Source organism: Amphiura filiformis, unplaced genomic scaffold (assembly GCF_039555335.1).
Source record: "Amphiura filiformis unplaced genomic scaffold, Afil_fr2py scaffold_25, whole genome shotgun sequence".
Taxonomy (NCBI): Eukaryota; Metazoa; Echinodermata; class Ophiuroidea; order Amphilepidida; family Amphiuridae; genus Amphiura; species Amphiura filiformis.
In genome coordinates this window covers 545,607-562,937 of record NW_027305489.1, presented here as the reverse complement: position 1 = coordinate 562,937, position 17,331 = coordinate 545,607, and the positions used below count along the sequence as shown (strand labels likewise).

The following is a 17,331-nucleotide window of genomic DNA, read 5'->3' as shown; positions in this document are numbered from 1 at the left end:
TTGACGATATTTTTGCTAAACGAATTTTAAAATCTGCAAGACATTTTTGGTACATAAACATTATAGTGGTATAAAAATCTCAACTTTTTTTGAGAAAAGGTGGGGGATCAGTGAGGCTGTGGATCATTATTATTATTATTATTATTTATTATTATTTATTCTTTCTTTATTGAGGGTTATACTGCTTCAGTGACAAGCACTGCTTTTCAAGCAGGCCCTCATTGATACATGTTATATAGCAACAAAATATATTACGATACACAATATTTACAAAATGTAGCCTATTTACAATATATTACAAATAAGTATAATGGTATCATCAACTACAAGATATATCCCATCTAGATAATTATAAATACCATGATTCAAAATACATAAATACAATTATATTTATATACAAAAATCAAGCAAGTAAATGAATCAAATATAGATAAAGACAGGCCTAAATTTCTTTAATTTTTGATTGAAATTGGCCTAAAGTCATATTTTCCATCTGAGCTCTTACTGTCGGTGGCAAATAATTCCATGCATAGGCTGCCCTGACATGAAAAGTACGTTGACCTGAATTTGATTTAAATTTTGGTACAATCAATGTATTAGAAGTATGATTTCTAGTTATATGATTATGGTTATCATGAACAAAATCAAATTGAGAAGATAAGTATGATGGATATTCATTCTTTAAACAAAAAACAGTCATTAATAGAGTATTATGCCATCTTTGATCAAGTTTAACCCACTGCAATGTATTCATTGTAAAATCATTAGTTGGTGTCCTTATATCTGCTGAGAGAATTATTCTAGCTAAATTATTATGAAGTACCATGGTACTCTACACTAAAATTTGACCAGACCATGCTTCCATAATCAAAGTGGGGAATAACAAGAGCATTGGATAACATTACAGTGGTTTTGTATGGAAGAAAATAATTATTTTATACGTTTTATTATGCCAGTTCTTTTGGAAATAGTTTTACTAACATTATCAAGGGCGTAAATCGGGTGGGGGACAGGGGGACACGTCCCCCTCACTTTTTAAAGTGGGGGGGGGACACAATATCAAATGTCCCCCCACTTTTGGTCCCCACCCTAAAAAAAAAAAAAAGGAAAAGAGAAGAGAAAGGGAGAAAAGAGAAGAGAAAAGGAGAAAAAGAAGAGAAAGGTTAAATTGCATGTAATTGAGTATGCCCATCACTGCCCATGCCTACAAAAACCGCACAGTCGGTTATATATAGGCCTGTGGTTATTTTAGGCATTGCGTGAAGGCTGGTCCACGGCCCATAAGCGTGTGAAAATTCCTGCGGGCCCGTCTATATGCAGGGCCTGTCACATTTTATCACCAAAAAAAAGTCAGTATTAAGATGGACTCATGGCATGCTGATTTTAGTAACTTGTGAATTTCAAATCTCAAATAGGGAAAACCTTTCCACGAAAGGCTTCATGGACCGTCATTTCACAAATTTTTGGCTTTTTTAAACTAAAATTTTACACACTAATTAGACACCCTGCGTAGTGGGTAAACAAGTGGCCATTTTCACTTCTGCTTTCCACATTTGCCAATTTATGTAATTTAATAGGCCTACAATAATAGGGAAAATTTTTCCACGAAAGGCTTCATGGACCATCATTTCAAAAAATTCTGGCTTTTTTAAACTAAAATTTTACACACTAATAGTGCCAAAATGGGCCATCAAATCGCTTCAATTAGGTATTCATTTTGCAAAAGTTTCTTACTTCTGAGGGGGGCACATCCCCCCTCAGACACCCCCCTGCATCAAGCAAGCGCGACGCGATGGACGCTTCGCGGCCATATTTTACTGTATTTATTGATTTCCCACACTGTCAGTGTGTCCCCCCCACTTTCACAAACGGATTTACGCCCCTGAACATTATCGACATGAGCTGACCAAGGGGGGTCATTGGGTACAAACAAAATAAAAAAACTGGGTCATTGGGTATAATTTTTTTCAAAAAGGGGGTCATTGAGTATAAGATTTCAAAAAAAGGGTCATCAGGTAGAAAGTTTTGAAAAAATGGAGCAAAATTTTGATAATTTTGAAAAAATTGAGCAAAATTTGAAAGATTTGGCATTATTTTTTGGCATTTTGATGATGTTATTCTAGAAAATCTAGAAAAAAGGGGGTCACTACACTGGGTAGCCGCAAAAGGGGGTCATTGGGTAGCCGCAACTTAAGGGGGTCGGGTATGACTTTAATAAAAAGGGGGGTCATCGGGTATAGTCGACTTCAAAAGAGGGGGCCTATTGACAGGCACATACCGTCACTTCCAAAGTTGAGTGCCCCCCGGTGATGAATGCACCAAGTGGAGGTCGACTTGTCAGGGAGGTCGGGTTGTCAGAAGTCGAGTTTTCCAAAGGTCGAGTGGTCCTGATTCCGACGGCACGTGACCCATCCCCGGGAAGATCAAAGAAAGAAATGGTCGAGAAAACAGGAAGTCACCTATACCGGTACAAACAGTAAACACGTTGATTTCTGGAAGTTTTTGCATTATTTTACGTAAGTCAGACTCAGTTTGCAAACTCGAAATTTGTAGTTACCGTACTATATTTTAATACATTCATCAAGTCGACATACATGACATATACAACATGCATGCACAACAATGCATGAATGTGAATGTGCATGTCATGCCCGATCATGTCCATGTGTCATGTGTGCAATTCATCCATGAACATGTGAATTTGCTTCATTTTTTTCATATCATGGTCGTCAGTGCCTAGAGAGGGAGGAGGCATGGCATGTTGGCATGCATGGGAGACCTAGTACAACAAGTCATACAATACATGTACCTTGCTTGAGAATTCACAAGCGACTACGGGAAGACAGGTATAATGAAAGACAACTCGAGCATGAAGTGTCGTGATGATGACTTGCTGAATTACGCGGATTTATAACCGGGTGCCTTATTGTCAATTTTGCACCTTTCGTGATATGATCATGATGATATATTTCAGTGTTATTTTTTCTTTTGTTTTTCTGTTATTTTTTTGTATCAATGCATCGTGCCCCGACATCCGATCAATGTAATTGAGTGGATAACGGTCACAGCAGGGTTCGATTTAGAGGGGTTTTACATGCACAAATGCATGTAACTTTGGCTCTGTGCATGTAGAATTTTGTCTGTGCATGCAAAATGTTGTGTTATTCAGCCCATTTTGAGGAAAAAACCAGAGTTGTGCGTGTAAATTTTATTTTCTAAATCGAACCCTGGGTCACAGGCACGGAGAGAGAACAATAGCTTGAGTGTTTGATTGACAATCAAGGTTACCTGTCGTCCCGTAGCCGCTTGTGAGAATTCTAGCCAAGAATTTGCTCACCAAAATAGCTAATTCACTTTTAGCATATATAGTCAAATGCAGCAAACCTTTGACGAGGGTGACTACCGTGATGTTACGAATCCGGCGCTAACAACGCGTACGGCGCACAGTTCATTCAAAAATTTCCACTCGGCAACGGCAGATCGCCTCAGCAGCCAATCGGAGACAAGTGAGTCCAGCGCAGTAAATATGCGCTCGTCAAAGGTTTACTGCAATTGATTATAGTAGAGACCATATTATGGTCATGTGTCTTATGGTGGGGCACATTTGCGTTACAAGCACTGATTTTGATCATTTGTCCTCCTTTTCACTAAAATTGATACATGACTAAAACTATACATCTCACACCAGCAAAACTATACATTTTTGGAAAGCTTATGTTCCAAGGAATCCAAATATGCAAATTTGAAGTTGGTATACAGGGTGCGTAAGAAAATATATAGGGTGATATCATGAAAAAATGTTACTAGTAAATTGATTATTTACTGCATTTGCTACTGATATGGAATACCTGAAATGAAATCTAATTTTGTGACAGGTGACACTATGAGCTTTAATAAAATGTATACTTTTGCTATGTTATGATTGACCAAAGTGGTGATACAGGGTGCGAAAATATACGTAACTTCATGCACAAAATGTTGATTACATTTTTGAAAATATTTTCTTTAGAGTGTATCCTACCTTTATTTTAACTGCATATTTAGATTCCTAGGGTAAGAAGCTTTCCAAAAATGTATAATTTTCCTATCTTAGGGTGTATAATTCTCAGGATACAACAATTGAAAGCCAAAACGCATGTTGTGAGTGTGACTGCAAATTTTGGCATTTGTGTGTAAGTGAATAGTACAAAATTGTGGTTCTTGTGACTTGCAGTTCTCAGTGAATACTTGTAAACACGATTAGATGAAATTAATAGCTGAATATGAATAATGAATAAGGCCGTGTGTTTTGAACTCGCCACCCTTAGCGTTACATCACAAATATTATGAATTTTTACACCAATCAAGTTTCAAATTAGAATATCTCCACAACTATCAACCCTAAACTAGCAAAAGTATACATTTTTGGAAAGCTGAAGGCAAAAGCAATTTTAATATACACATTTCAACTCATTGTACAGGGTGACCTTGAAGTTTATACAGGGTGGAATAAAAAAAAATCCAAATAAAAAATGGGTCACTTGATGCATTGCTTGTTACTAACTTGCAATTATAAACTGAAAGTAAACAACATTGATTTGGTTAGAGGTTAGGGGGACCCTACTGACTTTGGAAGAAAAAAAATCACAGCTGTTTGGTAATATCGGAATACAGGGTGTCCCAAAATATGTTCAAATTTTTTTACAATTCAACGTATTTTGAACTGAAACATTTTAACCCAAACCCATACAGAAAAAGTAAGTCCATATTTAGATTCCTCATCAAATTTCCACTCAGAAAATGTAAACTTTGACTGTGATAGGATAAGTAATTAAAAATTTACAGCAACTTTTTGATTTTGAAGACATCCGCATTCCTTACTACAGTGTTTAATATGAAAACGGGTAGTTTTGTACATAAAAGCTTGCATTTTATAGACTAAACCAATCATAAAGAGCTCAAAATGATTAAAAACAATTAGCAGAATTAATAATCTTTCAAAAGAGCTCTTAACCATGTCTGTAGCCCATACATGTATGGATGCAAAGATATGATCAGTTGATTCAACACGCACACACAAAATCTTTATTTCACATAGATTTTGCACATACCGCCACCGCCTCAACCGCCACCGCCTCAACAACCACCTCGGCCATTCTGCACTCAAACAACTGTAACTCCACTATCTTAGCTGATAAATAATTCTCCTTTGGAGGTCTGTTAGGGCACTCATTTAGCTACAAAATGACACTGAACACACTACAATACCTTTTGTTTTTAAAAGCAGAGATATAACAATTTGAACGAGTCTCGATTTGGAAAAGCGTAACAAAACCACCATTTTTGGGTGGCGAGTTCAAAACGCGTGGCCATAAAGAAGCTTTCATTTGAGGTATGATTTGCATGTATAGCACACAATTTGACAATGATATAATTAAAATTCAAAAAGATTTTTCAAAGCATTTGCCATAGAGATTGTACATGCTCCTCTACCACTTATCCTCTACCACTTATCCACCAGGTTTATCTTCGTTAACATTTTAATATTTTTCACTAATTAAACAAATTCAAATTCCAAATTGTGAAACATATTTGAAAATTAGAATAATCAAGCTGTATAATGAGCCCAAACTTGATGCAACTGGACCAAGAATAACTTTGTGACAACAAGATAAATCAGAAAGGGGAGAGAAAAATGTAACGCCACCAGGTATTTTGTGGTCCCACCATAAGACACATGACCCTATTGCATTCATAATATATTCATAACCTTATTAATAAACGTGATGCGTGCGATCCAATCATATTTTATTATTTGTGAAAACGCGAACGCAAATCGAGGTCATTAATATCTCACAATTGACCGCAAAATGCCTAATTGTTCCAATGTCGCACACAATTGACTTCCGCGTGCGACGTATTGTGCGTGTAACAAACTGCGTGCGCGCTGGCTGCCGTATTTGGATTGCGCGCTACCATATTTGCACAGATTCTGATACGCACTTTTGTTATTGGTCGTCTTGAAATAGCCTGATCGACTTTGGGAAAGGGACGATGTAAAAATTGTTTATTTTTACAAACGTTTGAGGAATATTTTGTGTTATTTTGTAAAGTTAAAAGATCGAAGTGACGGTTATGAATGAGGTAATAACTTTGCATCGGTAATATGTTGGGCATTTTGAAAAATTTTAACATTTTGCTTTGGACCTCGGAATATCCCGAGGGATATTCCTTGGTTCCAAAGGCAAAATGTTTAGATTTTTCACAATGCCCTCCAAATAGAATGATATGATAGCATGATCGATTGTGCACACACAGGAAATGCAGCGCTAATGAAATGAAATGACTAGTTTCCCATCACATTTTTTCAGTGAAATATGATTATGAAGTCATGATTTCATTATTCATTATTTTGGAAAATTTCATTATTGTCAAAACTTTCATTTGCATGGCTATTACCGGTACCTATTGTTGATAAAATACCATCTCAAAACAGGTACGGTAGTAATGCTTAGTTAGATCATCATTACAGACATTTTGCAACAGATTGAGAAATGATTTGAATTTGTTTTTATTATTAAAAATGGAAAGAAATTAGCAACTTTTGTAATCACTAGAAACATGATGAGGTACATTGTAATGCTTAAATTTGCCACATCCTCTATACCCCTACAACTAAGAAAAACTACTGATCATGATTATGATCAGCAGGGGATGTCAGACATTTTGAGAGTTTCAATTTTGATCATTTCCATGTCAATTTCAGATAATTGACTTTTATATGAAAATAATGAAAGTTTTGGTCAAATTGAAAAAGTTATGAGGGCGGGTGACAGGAAACTAATAAGTTCATTTCATTAGCCTAACCCGCAGTACTGTGCAGTGCCAGTCTGCTATTCAATTGCGTGGTGCATGGGTGACATGTATTTTCAATGTAAATTGCCTACACAGTGATCCACCCAAAAAAATAACCGTATACATGCGATTGCCGATCACCAGCGCGTACCTGGACCACAGAAGAAATAAAAAAATAATTTTAGCATGTTTAGTGAACTTCTACATTGTCCAATGTTCAAAAACTGATACTATTTGTCCAACTTTTTTTTAATGGCGAGTGGTTCGAATTTTGAGCCATCAAGTTACGTGATGAACTATATAGTAGGAATTCAATTGAATGAATTGAACGCAGCTTTCAACCGTGATCGTATATATTGCATATTTCAAAAAATTATATACCTCATCTAAAGATTCCCGTCATCTGATTGGTTAAAAGAGCGGGCATAGTTTTGACTATGCCCGCAAAAGTAATTATTCCCCGGGCATAGTTCTGCATGTGCGTTGTTCCCAGCGTAAAATGGTATTACGCACGCGTTAATATTTTCGTGCGTTATAATTACGTGGAAATCGCATCTATTGTAATCTGTGCCGTTCGCATTGAAACTATTAATTTCTCTTCAGAAAATCGATGCTTTTAACCAACCAGATGACAAGAATCTTAAGATTTGGTCATATAAAACAAATATTGACTGCTTTTTATTCAGGGAATGGTTAAAATTATAGGCCCCGGTGATCTCAAAACCATGACTACATATATGCCTACGCCTTGGGGCATAGTCATGGTTTTGAGATCACCTTAAGCCTATAATTTTAACCATGCCCTTATAGCAGTCAATATTTGTATACTACAACATGAACACACGACCATGGATACAATGCTAACCAATCACTAGTGCGTTGGCATGGTTGGATTCACTTTTGCGTTAATTGCGCACTTGCACACATTCGCACACGCTAGCGTATATCGCACATGGTACACAAAAAATCATCATGCTATTGAAACCTGCGTTCATTCAATGATAATTGGAATTCCCACTGTAGATCATATCGTCGGTTGCTCGAGAAGTCTAGCCAAGAATTTGCTCACCAATAGCTTTGAACACACACAAGGCAAGAGACCATTGCCGAGAAACTATTTAGAGGTTAATAACTGCGCATCGGTTATCGTTATTTGGAGGGCATTGTGAAAAATCTAAACATTTTGCCTTTGGAACCGAGGAATATCCCGAGGGGCCCCGATTATGCCCCGAGGGATATTTCGAGGTCCAAAGCAAAATGTTTAGATTTTTCACAATGCCCGACATATTACAGATGGGTCATTCCATGAAGTTGGGACTCGGACCCAAATTGGCTGTTGCTGGTCATGGAATAGGTTTTCTAATACCCCGTTTACATTGGGCGAAAGTCGTAATCGAATTCACTAAAGTCGTAATCGACTTAATTCAGTATCATACGATGTAAACAGGTACAGTCGTAATTAATCGTAATTCAAAAGTCGTAATTCCAATGATGACTTGTATCATCATTCATTTCAAGTGAATTCGAATAAGTCGTAATAAGTCGTCATTAATTACGACTTTTTGCTAATGTAAACGAACACGTTGTTTAATTCGTCTTTACCTGCCGTTACCATTGGTAACAAACGAATTCGATATTCGTGAATGCGAATTTGAAATCGAATTAAGCCGATGCAGTGTAAACACCCACCAAACGAATTAATTTGCGGTCGTAATTCAAAATACGGCTTAAGTCGATTACGAATTTTGCCCAATGTAAACGGGGTACTAGTTAAGTTTGGCACTATTCAGTGCTAATTGTTATTTAAATTTATAGTACCTATGCTAAGCTTTCAAATAATACCAGACTTGTTGAAATACAATAAGTTTTTTCCTATAAAATTTTGCAAGTGTTATAAAATTCATCCGAAAAAATGGAGAAAAAGTGTGACATTGAAAACAGTAACATTAAATTCAAATATAAACAGTTTAATTTGTACATATTAAATGATTTCTTCCACCTATAATTGTTTTAAAATGTACAAAATATAATTTAAAATCCGCAATAGTCAGATTAGCATATATTTTATAACTTATATTGCACCCTGAAAATGAGGTGCAACGATGTCACATTTGGTGTCCCCTTGGGTCAATTTTTACAGGGCCTCTATTTTGAAGATACTTTTAGTTACACCCATCATTTTGACCTGAATTGTTAGTTATTGACTTGTTCTTGATGGAAAATAAGATAGGAAAAGTAGAAGTTTATTTCAGAACTAACTGTAAGCGGAAATGTTCCCTTCCAGGACACGGTGTCCCCTGTTACATCGTTGACATTTTTACGGATTATTGCTCAAATATCATAAGAAAGTCACACTTAAAAGTTACAGTTGCCACTGTAGTACTTACTCTTGGACAACCTTTTAGGGACAATAAAAAATGTGGGCTCTATTTAAACTACAATTGAATTACATTGCATCAAAAATATGGTGTCCCCTGTTACATCGTTGACACACTGTTACCTAAAAAATTAGCTGCCTCTACCTTCGAACAATATTGGCAGATTTTATGTGAATAAAAAACACAAGATAGTGGTATGTAATAGTAAAAACACAACTAAGTGGGATTTTGTAACTGGTTTATACTACTCCATCTGAAGCAACGATGTAACGAAGTAACGATGTAACAGGGACACTGTGTCCCTGAATTTATCTACAGTAACTCCATGGGAGGTGATGGGATTGTCTGCAGAAAGGGTAATATACTAAATATTCTGTGACCAAAACTCTTGAGAATGTTGAATAAAAGTATCAGAACCTTTTACTTGCAAAATTACTGATCTAAGAGCAATGTGAACTTTTGGATGCTATGTCACACTTTGTGTCCCAACTTCATGGAAAGACCCAGATGCAAAGTTATTAACCTCATTCATAACCATCACTTTAATCTTTTCACCTTACAAAATGACACAAAAAAAAAAGATGATTTTTACATAGTCCTTTCCAAAAATCGATCAGGCTAAAACAGGACGACCAATAACAAAAGTGCGTATCACAATCTGTGCAAATATGGTAGCGCATAATCCAAACACGGCAGCCAGCTGCAGCGCAGTTTATTCGACGCACAACAACACGCAAACGCTGGTCAATTGTGTGCGACATTGGAACAATTACGCATTTTGCGGTCAAGTGTGAGATATTAATGACCTCGATTTGCGTTCGCGTTTTCACAAATAACTAAATGTAATTGGATCGCATGCATCGCGTTTATTAATGAGGTTGTGAATGTAGAGAAACTACTTCCTGATAATACTTTTAATACTTCCCCGAAATGGAAGTTGTACAATTTGTTTTACTATACCTCATAAATATTTTCACTCTCATGGTAAAATCGTAAACAAAAGTCAAAACACACCAGTAGGCTTTTTCTGTTTTTCTATGGGATTTTACACATAATACTCCTTGCTGCTACAGTCCATGCATCATTCGTCAATGTGACCTAGTACGGTATCAGAAAACTTGGCATAAAAAGACAAGGCCCATGATTTTTTTCAAATGGATACTGATAATTGTTTGTTTACATCCTAAGCTTTTCATTTTGACAAATTTAATATCACAGATTATACTAAACTTACAACTTGCCAAAAATGTTTTAGTGAAAAAAATACTTCTCCTGTGCAGCGTGTGTGCATTATTCTGCAACGCGGAGTTTGCTTTAGGAAATTAGGGTGGTTTAGAAAAGTTTCTCCTACCTTAATCATTCACTTGCCAAAAATAGTTTATCTTTATGCTATTCACCTTGTGCTATAAATAATACATGTTTGGCTTCTGCCTTAAAAAGAAATTTGTATGAAGGCATTTTGCATCATTCTGCAATGCTTGGATTACAGGGCTGTATAAAAATTTACCTGAAAGATGATCAAAATTTCCTCTCAAAAAGACAAATTTCCCTAAATTAATTTCTTTGTTTAAGGACCTTATTTCCCTCCAAACTTCCAAATTTCCCGAGAAATTGCCATCAGTAATAATCCATTGATAGAGACTGTACATGCTTGTTTTGTTCACTTTCTACCATATATGTGTTGTTTCTGACTTTTATGATCAAAATAACTGAAATCATTTGAGCTTATCTGAGCTACATGTAAGATCAGGCAAACAAAATATGTGATCTAGGAAGTAAAGCAGCAATCATTTAATTTTAATATTCAAGGCAACTTCAGAATTTTAATATCATCTAATGAATTTCAATCTTGTCACCGTGATTAGTTTGATTATGGTATCATCACCTTGAAAGTAAAATTTTATAAAGCAAAAGTTTGAAAATAATAATAAAAAAAAAAGATTAATGTATAAAATCGTAACTTGCTTAAATTTCATACCATACAATCAGTGTACCGTACCTTACTTTTTATGTATGCAGGTGCAGCTCACTACTTAGTGCCACCATGCCAGGGACCCGGTCTTTGTCAGATGGGGTTATTAACGAGCTGGCCAAAGATGTTGACCCTCGCAACGTAACCCCTCTTGGCATTGGCCTCGGGTTTACCAATGCTCGTATAGAACAGTTTCGTCATGACCACCTTAGAAATATCCACCAGGCAATTGTGAATATGCTGTGTAACTGGAGAGATGACATGCCGCAGACATGCAATGAAATAACCATAATCGAAGAACTTTGCAAGGTACTCGAAAAAGCAGATTGCAGACCACTTGCAGAGAAACTGAGGAATGGAGAGTTCAAGACAAAATTAGGTTAGTTACCCAGCAATATACTGACCCAAATATATATTTTGAGTACATACAAAAGGCCAAGCAAAGGGTTTACCTTCTTTATTTCCCCCTTGGACAGATACATGTACATTGCACAATTACCCCTAATTACACCGCACCACACTTTTGATGTTCATATACCATTCATATGCCTGTCACATATATTTTGCATATATTTTTGGCCCTCACTCACACATAAGTTTGTATTTGTTTGGCCCCCACACATATGTGGAGCTTATATTTGTTATTGATCATCCAAATGGTTGTCTGTTTCTTTGTTTGGCTGTCTGGGTGGCAAATTATTTTACTCTAGTTAACGTTTGAATAGGGAGTCTGTTTAAGCAACTATATGTGACACGATCTGGTCCATAGTTCAAATTTGCCGCCTTTTTTCCCCCATGGACCAGATTGTGTCACATATGTGGTGGGGATGTTCCTCACAACCCTATTAGGGTCCCAGGGGCCACTCACATAAATGGTCTGTACGCATGTGTGACCAACAAAACAAGTAAAAAGGGGTGGTTTTTTTTAGGCAAGGCAAGTTACGCACGTGACACATTTAGGGTGTAAAAAACACTTATTTTCAAGAATAAGGGTAGTTTTCTAAAACTTAATAACTTGTTTACTGTTTAGGGTACCTTTTCAAATTTTTGGTAAATTACAAGTCCAAAAAGGGTACATTTGTTGCATTTTTACTAGCCAAAACTCATGAGGGGGTAAATTCTATATTAAATTACCTTATTAAAAGGGCATTTCGTGATCCACAGCGCCATCAATGCATCATCCTCCAATTTTCTCAAAAAAAGTTGAGATTTTTATATCGCTGGAAACCTCTGGCTACATAATGTTCATGTACAAAAAATTTCTTGCAGATTTAAAATTTGTTTAGCAAAGATATTGTGAAATATGAATTTCGTTCTGGTATACCAGAGACGAAATTACAACACATTGTCTATTGAGCAGTGTTGTACACATAATCATGCATAACTTGCAAACACAAAATCGGAATCAACTGAAATTTTGGGAATAAGCTTTTTTCGTGGTTATCTACTGAAAAATGTCATAAAATGAGGATGCTAGGATCACGAAATCCAACTTTAAGGGGCTAAATTTGCTAGGGTAAAACTTGTTAACTGGTGTTTCAAAACAATTTGGTCATTCATGTGTACACTATCATACTTGAGTGGCCCCCTGAGATTAGGGTTAGAGTTAGGGTTAGGATTAGAGTTAGGGTTAGTAAACTTATAAGTTTCTCCTATTCAAATGTTAACTACAGAAAGAAAAAAATGCGTCCGGGCAGAAGCAAATTCATTAATCCACTGTGCATTTCCAACGCAATAACCGATCAACTTCAAAACTTGGTATGGCATACCTTTGATGTCAAAATCTCAGTTTTATTGGATAAAGAGGTGTTGAGGGCAGAGGGTGCCAATCGGGTCATAAAATATAATGAATTTTGTTTTATCAGTGCATCAGTTCAGTTTTATTTCAGTTTTATTGCAATGTTGTATCTTATTTGATATTGATTTGTATCTTGCCCTACTACAGGAAACAAATGTGGCATGGTCAGCACCAGTTCAGCCAGAAAAAGAAAAGGCATTGAAGGTGCGCTTAAAGTAAGTAATTTTCTTGAACAATGTCATCAAATTTTAGAATTTAGATCAAACATGTAATTTCTCTGTCAGTGAAAGTTTGTAGAAACTGGTCACTTACTTTCAGATTCATTTTGTTTGCAGATTACGGACCTGACCCAGACTAAGGGTTTTATCCCTACATATTCTCACATGGGGTTGTTACAGAGTCCCATGGGGATCGTTGCATAGTTTCGTCAGGAGGATCATTTAAAACAAACAAACACATCACCATTACATTGTCAGCTCTAGGCTAGCCATCAAACATTTGCTGTTCTAGCTAGCTGTCTCCACAGCACTACATGCTAATTTTGGACCAGAACAAGTCTTGCCTTGATAGTTGAACCTAAAATAATTTGTATTACTATATTGTTCCTCCGCTTAAAAAAGAAAAAAAGAAGCATTTGTTGTCTCTAGGTTAATATCAAAGATTATTTGAGTAAACATGCACTCTTATTGTTAAAGGAGTATTTCGTGATCCTAGCATCCTCTTTTTATGACATTTTTCAGTACATATCCACGAAAAAAGCATATTCCCAAAATTTCAGTTGATTCTGATATTGCGTTTGCAAGTTATGCATGATTATGTGTATTACACTGCTCCATAGACAATACGTTGTAATTTCGTTCTGGTGCACCAGAAGCGAAATTCAAATTTCACGATATCTTTGCTAAACGAATTAATCTGCAAGAAATATTTTGTACATAAACATTATGTAGCCAGAGGTTTCCAGTGATATAAAAATCTCAACTTTTTTTGAGAAAAGTGGGGGATGAGGCTGTGGATCACGAAATGCCCCTTTAAATTATGCACTCTTAGCATGTTTTTTCCTTTTTCCACATTAGCAGTATATCTGTTATATCATACTTGTATTTGTTATATTTATCAACAGGATATAAACAAAAAAGACAATGTCAGTGGCCAAGATGAGCCAGGTATGTGTTCTATGTTCATTCAGATTTAATATTTTGCACAATTGGAATATGCACCATAGTGACATTTTGATAAATAAATCTAAAAAAAGGTGAGGCCTGATAAAATGGTGAAAAGAATCGCTGCAAGAACCCACCCGGCACCTCCTCAAAATTGTGAAAACTGACAATCAGATACAAGGATAAGCCAATCAGATTGCCAAGATTATTATGAATTTGAAAATTGAAGTCAACAAGAGATTTCAGAATTTCATGTTCAATCCTTACTACACGTACACCCTATTTGTGTTTCATCTTAACTTTGCCACAGATATTGACAAGGGCCCTCAGTATTTCATGCCTTAAGGTAGGAACCTCGGATAATAGGCCCATGCAGGAAAATAGCCACTATATTAAATCAGAATTATGTATCCAGATCAAATATATAACCAATTGAAGATAAGTCTTTACTCCACTTATTTTTAATGTTTCATGAAAATTGAAACATTTCTTATGTTTTTCTTTATTTTATGAAAATTCCCTAATTTTTTCTAGAAATAATTATTGCTGGCCTAGAGGGAATGTGATATATGGTTTCTATAGTTTGAGGGGTGGTTAATAAGCCTAATATCTAAATTCTCTTGCCAGATTTGTTTGATAAAGTGTTTATTTTTTGAGAAAAATCATTTTCAACCAAATCTGTGCATGACACCGTAGCCGATAATCATACCTTAAGGAATGTCCTGGGAACAGTTTGGCTTGTTTACAACCCTATAGATATATAGCTATGCTAGTGGAGAGAGCATACATTGTAGCAATTGTCAGTAATATTTTAGGAAAGAGACTCCACCCAATATAATATCATTCTTACATCTTCTTGTTATTTGACATGATATAGATGTAAAGAAGAAGCTTTCCTCATCAGGGAGCAGCTACATAAATGAGCCTACTGCAAAAGGTATGTAATGAACGTGCTTGGATATCAAACTTAACCTTCTTCTGTTTCTGTGCCTACATTGTTGTTTTGTACCCCCTCTGCATATCATCTATGTTTTACCTGTTTCCCCACATCAAGTTGGTATACCCAGACATGCCAACTAGTACGGTGTCGGTTTCACCGCATTTAGTATGGTAAAACATGTAAAATACGTTATTATATGGTCACCCCCCCCAAAAAAAAAAATACAGAATTCCAGAATATTGACCAAAATAATAATATATGGTGTGTCTTAATAAGATAAACGGCTGCAAGATTAGACTACCAACTGAATTAATGTCATCGTTTGACCACTTCCCTGGTCTTTTGGACAAACATCACCAAATATCAAGTAGGCAAATGTTCAGATTTTGGCACCCTAAATTCAATTTGCCACACCCCCAATGTTTACTTGATACTTACTGCTCTCAGGACTATACATTTTTAATTTCTATATATTCATTTACAGGAAATGGTCTTCCAAAGCCAAAGGCAGTCAAACCAACTACTACTACTACTAGTACTCCAAAAGGTAGGGAAATTTAGACAAATCTGCCAATAATGATTTAAATGCTCCTTCCTTTGGTTTTATAAAATATGATATATTTTACGACGTAAGTGGTAGTGGTATAAATTTTATTATTTCAAACAAATTTTTTATATTGGGACATATTTGAAACAATAAAAAACCAAGTAAGAATTTTGAACTGATTCATCAGGTTGTCCCTATTTTTGATCTGAATGTAACAAACAACTGAAGAAACAAACATGATTTGTGATTTTCTCACTGCAGGTAAATCCACCAAGGGATGGGGACGCAGAATTCGCATCCGTAACATCCGGCCAGGGATAAAAGCGATGTGGCATATGCATGCCAAAATCACAAGCGTCTATGAACCATCTAAGACGAAAATAGATTCATGGTATCTCAAGATGGTCTTGTGTGATGGTGAGGATAACATAGATGTTTTTGGGTTCTACAAAAATCGTACGGAGTGTTTTCATGAGTACAATAAATTACAGGTCAATAGTTGGTATAAAATTAGAAATGTGAAGAAAGTTCAGGAAAGAAGTACAATATTTTCCAGACAAACTGATCACAAGTATGAAGTTAAAATCCAGCCTGGCACAATGATTGTGCAGGCTAAAGCAGCTGAAATTGTCTCATAAAAATGTTTTCTATTTTTTTTTACATTTTCTAAAGCGAAATTGGGGTTGCTTTGTAGCTAGTACCTCATCTTTGGATGAGGTGCAGAGAAAAGATGAGGTATGACAGTCCATACCAAAGCCATCATTTCATCAAAGGGGCACTTCATGATCCACAGGTAAGATCAATGCAGGTATAGTAGGCAATGCCTTTCACAGATGCTACACTTGGGTTTCAGTTAAGAATGGCAGCCCCTTTCTCAGATTGATAATATACAAATTTCAAACAGACATTGGGATACCATTGTTTCGTTTAAAGCAAAAACTAACCAGCCACTTTTTGCACCTGCTTGAGCAATAAAAAAAGTTGACCTTTTTTGTAAAGCACCTGAGTTCAGATGTCATATATATACTTGTAAAAGCACAGTCAGACCTTGCATGATGACAGTGTCTTTAAAAAAATACATATTTGTTTGTCAATGTCATGCACAATCATTCCAAAGGGTCTTAATTTGTCAAATTAGTAATAATTCTATCTGTAATGTAGGTGAATTTGTATTATTTCCCCGGTGGGTTCAGTCTTCCTTGACAATGTGTACGCATGATGGTTCCAATTAGGGGTACTTTTCAAGAAATGTCCGCGAAATTTTCGAGGACAAAATTGTTCGCTTGATTGTTTAAATTAGGGGTGTTTTGGAGCAAAATTGTCCTTGAAATGAAAAATAGGGTGTATTTCTAGGACTTTCGTCCGCGTTTACCGCTACAGTTTTCGTTATTGTCCTCATTTCCCGTGCAATAGGGGAAAATTCAAAAGTGTCCTTGAAATGGTAAAAATAGGGGTATTTATTTCGGAAAATGTCCTTGATTCCTCGTGATAAGGGGTGAAATGAAAATCGTCCTCAAAATGATAAAAATAGGGGAGGTATTTGGGGCAAATTTTCCTTGATTTCGCACAAAATAGGGGGGTAAAATGGCTGCAAATGTCCTCGATTCCCCGTGAAATAGGGTCATTTTCAAATCCTGGAACGGTCATACGTCCTACCTTTAAATACAAACTGAACCCACCGGGATTATTTCAATGTGAA

The 17,331-nt window shown here is 36.0% G+C and overlaps 1 protein-coding gene across 1 annotated transcript; it reads left to right on the top strand.

Moving 5' to 3' along the window:
* Positions 1-2,396: 2,396 nt before the first annotated feature.
* On the top strand, positions 2,397-16,805 carry LOC140143694 (uncharacterized). The gene is made up of 7 exons (XM_072165510.1): positions 2,397-2,516; positions 11,232-11,563; positions 13,130-13,197; positions 14,106-14,148; positions 15,023-15,082; positions 15,570-15,632; positions 15,894-16,805. Exons 2-7 carry the CDS (start codon positions 11,257-11,259, stop codon positions 16,268-16,270), a joined length of 918 nt encoding a protein of 305 aa, XP_072021611.1. The 5' UTR covers positions 2,397-2,516; positions 11,232-11,256; the 3' UTR covers positions 16,271-16,805.
* The last annotated feature ends 526 nt before the right edge of the window (positions 16,806-17,331 follow it).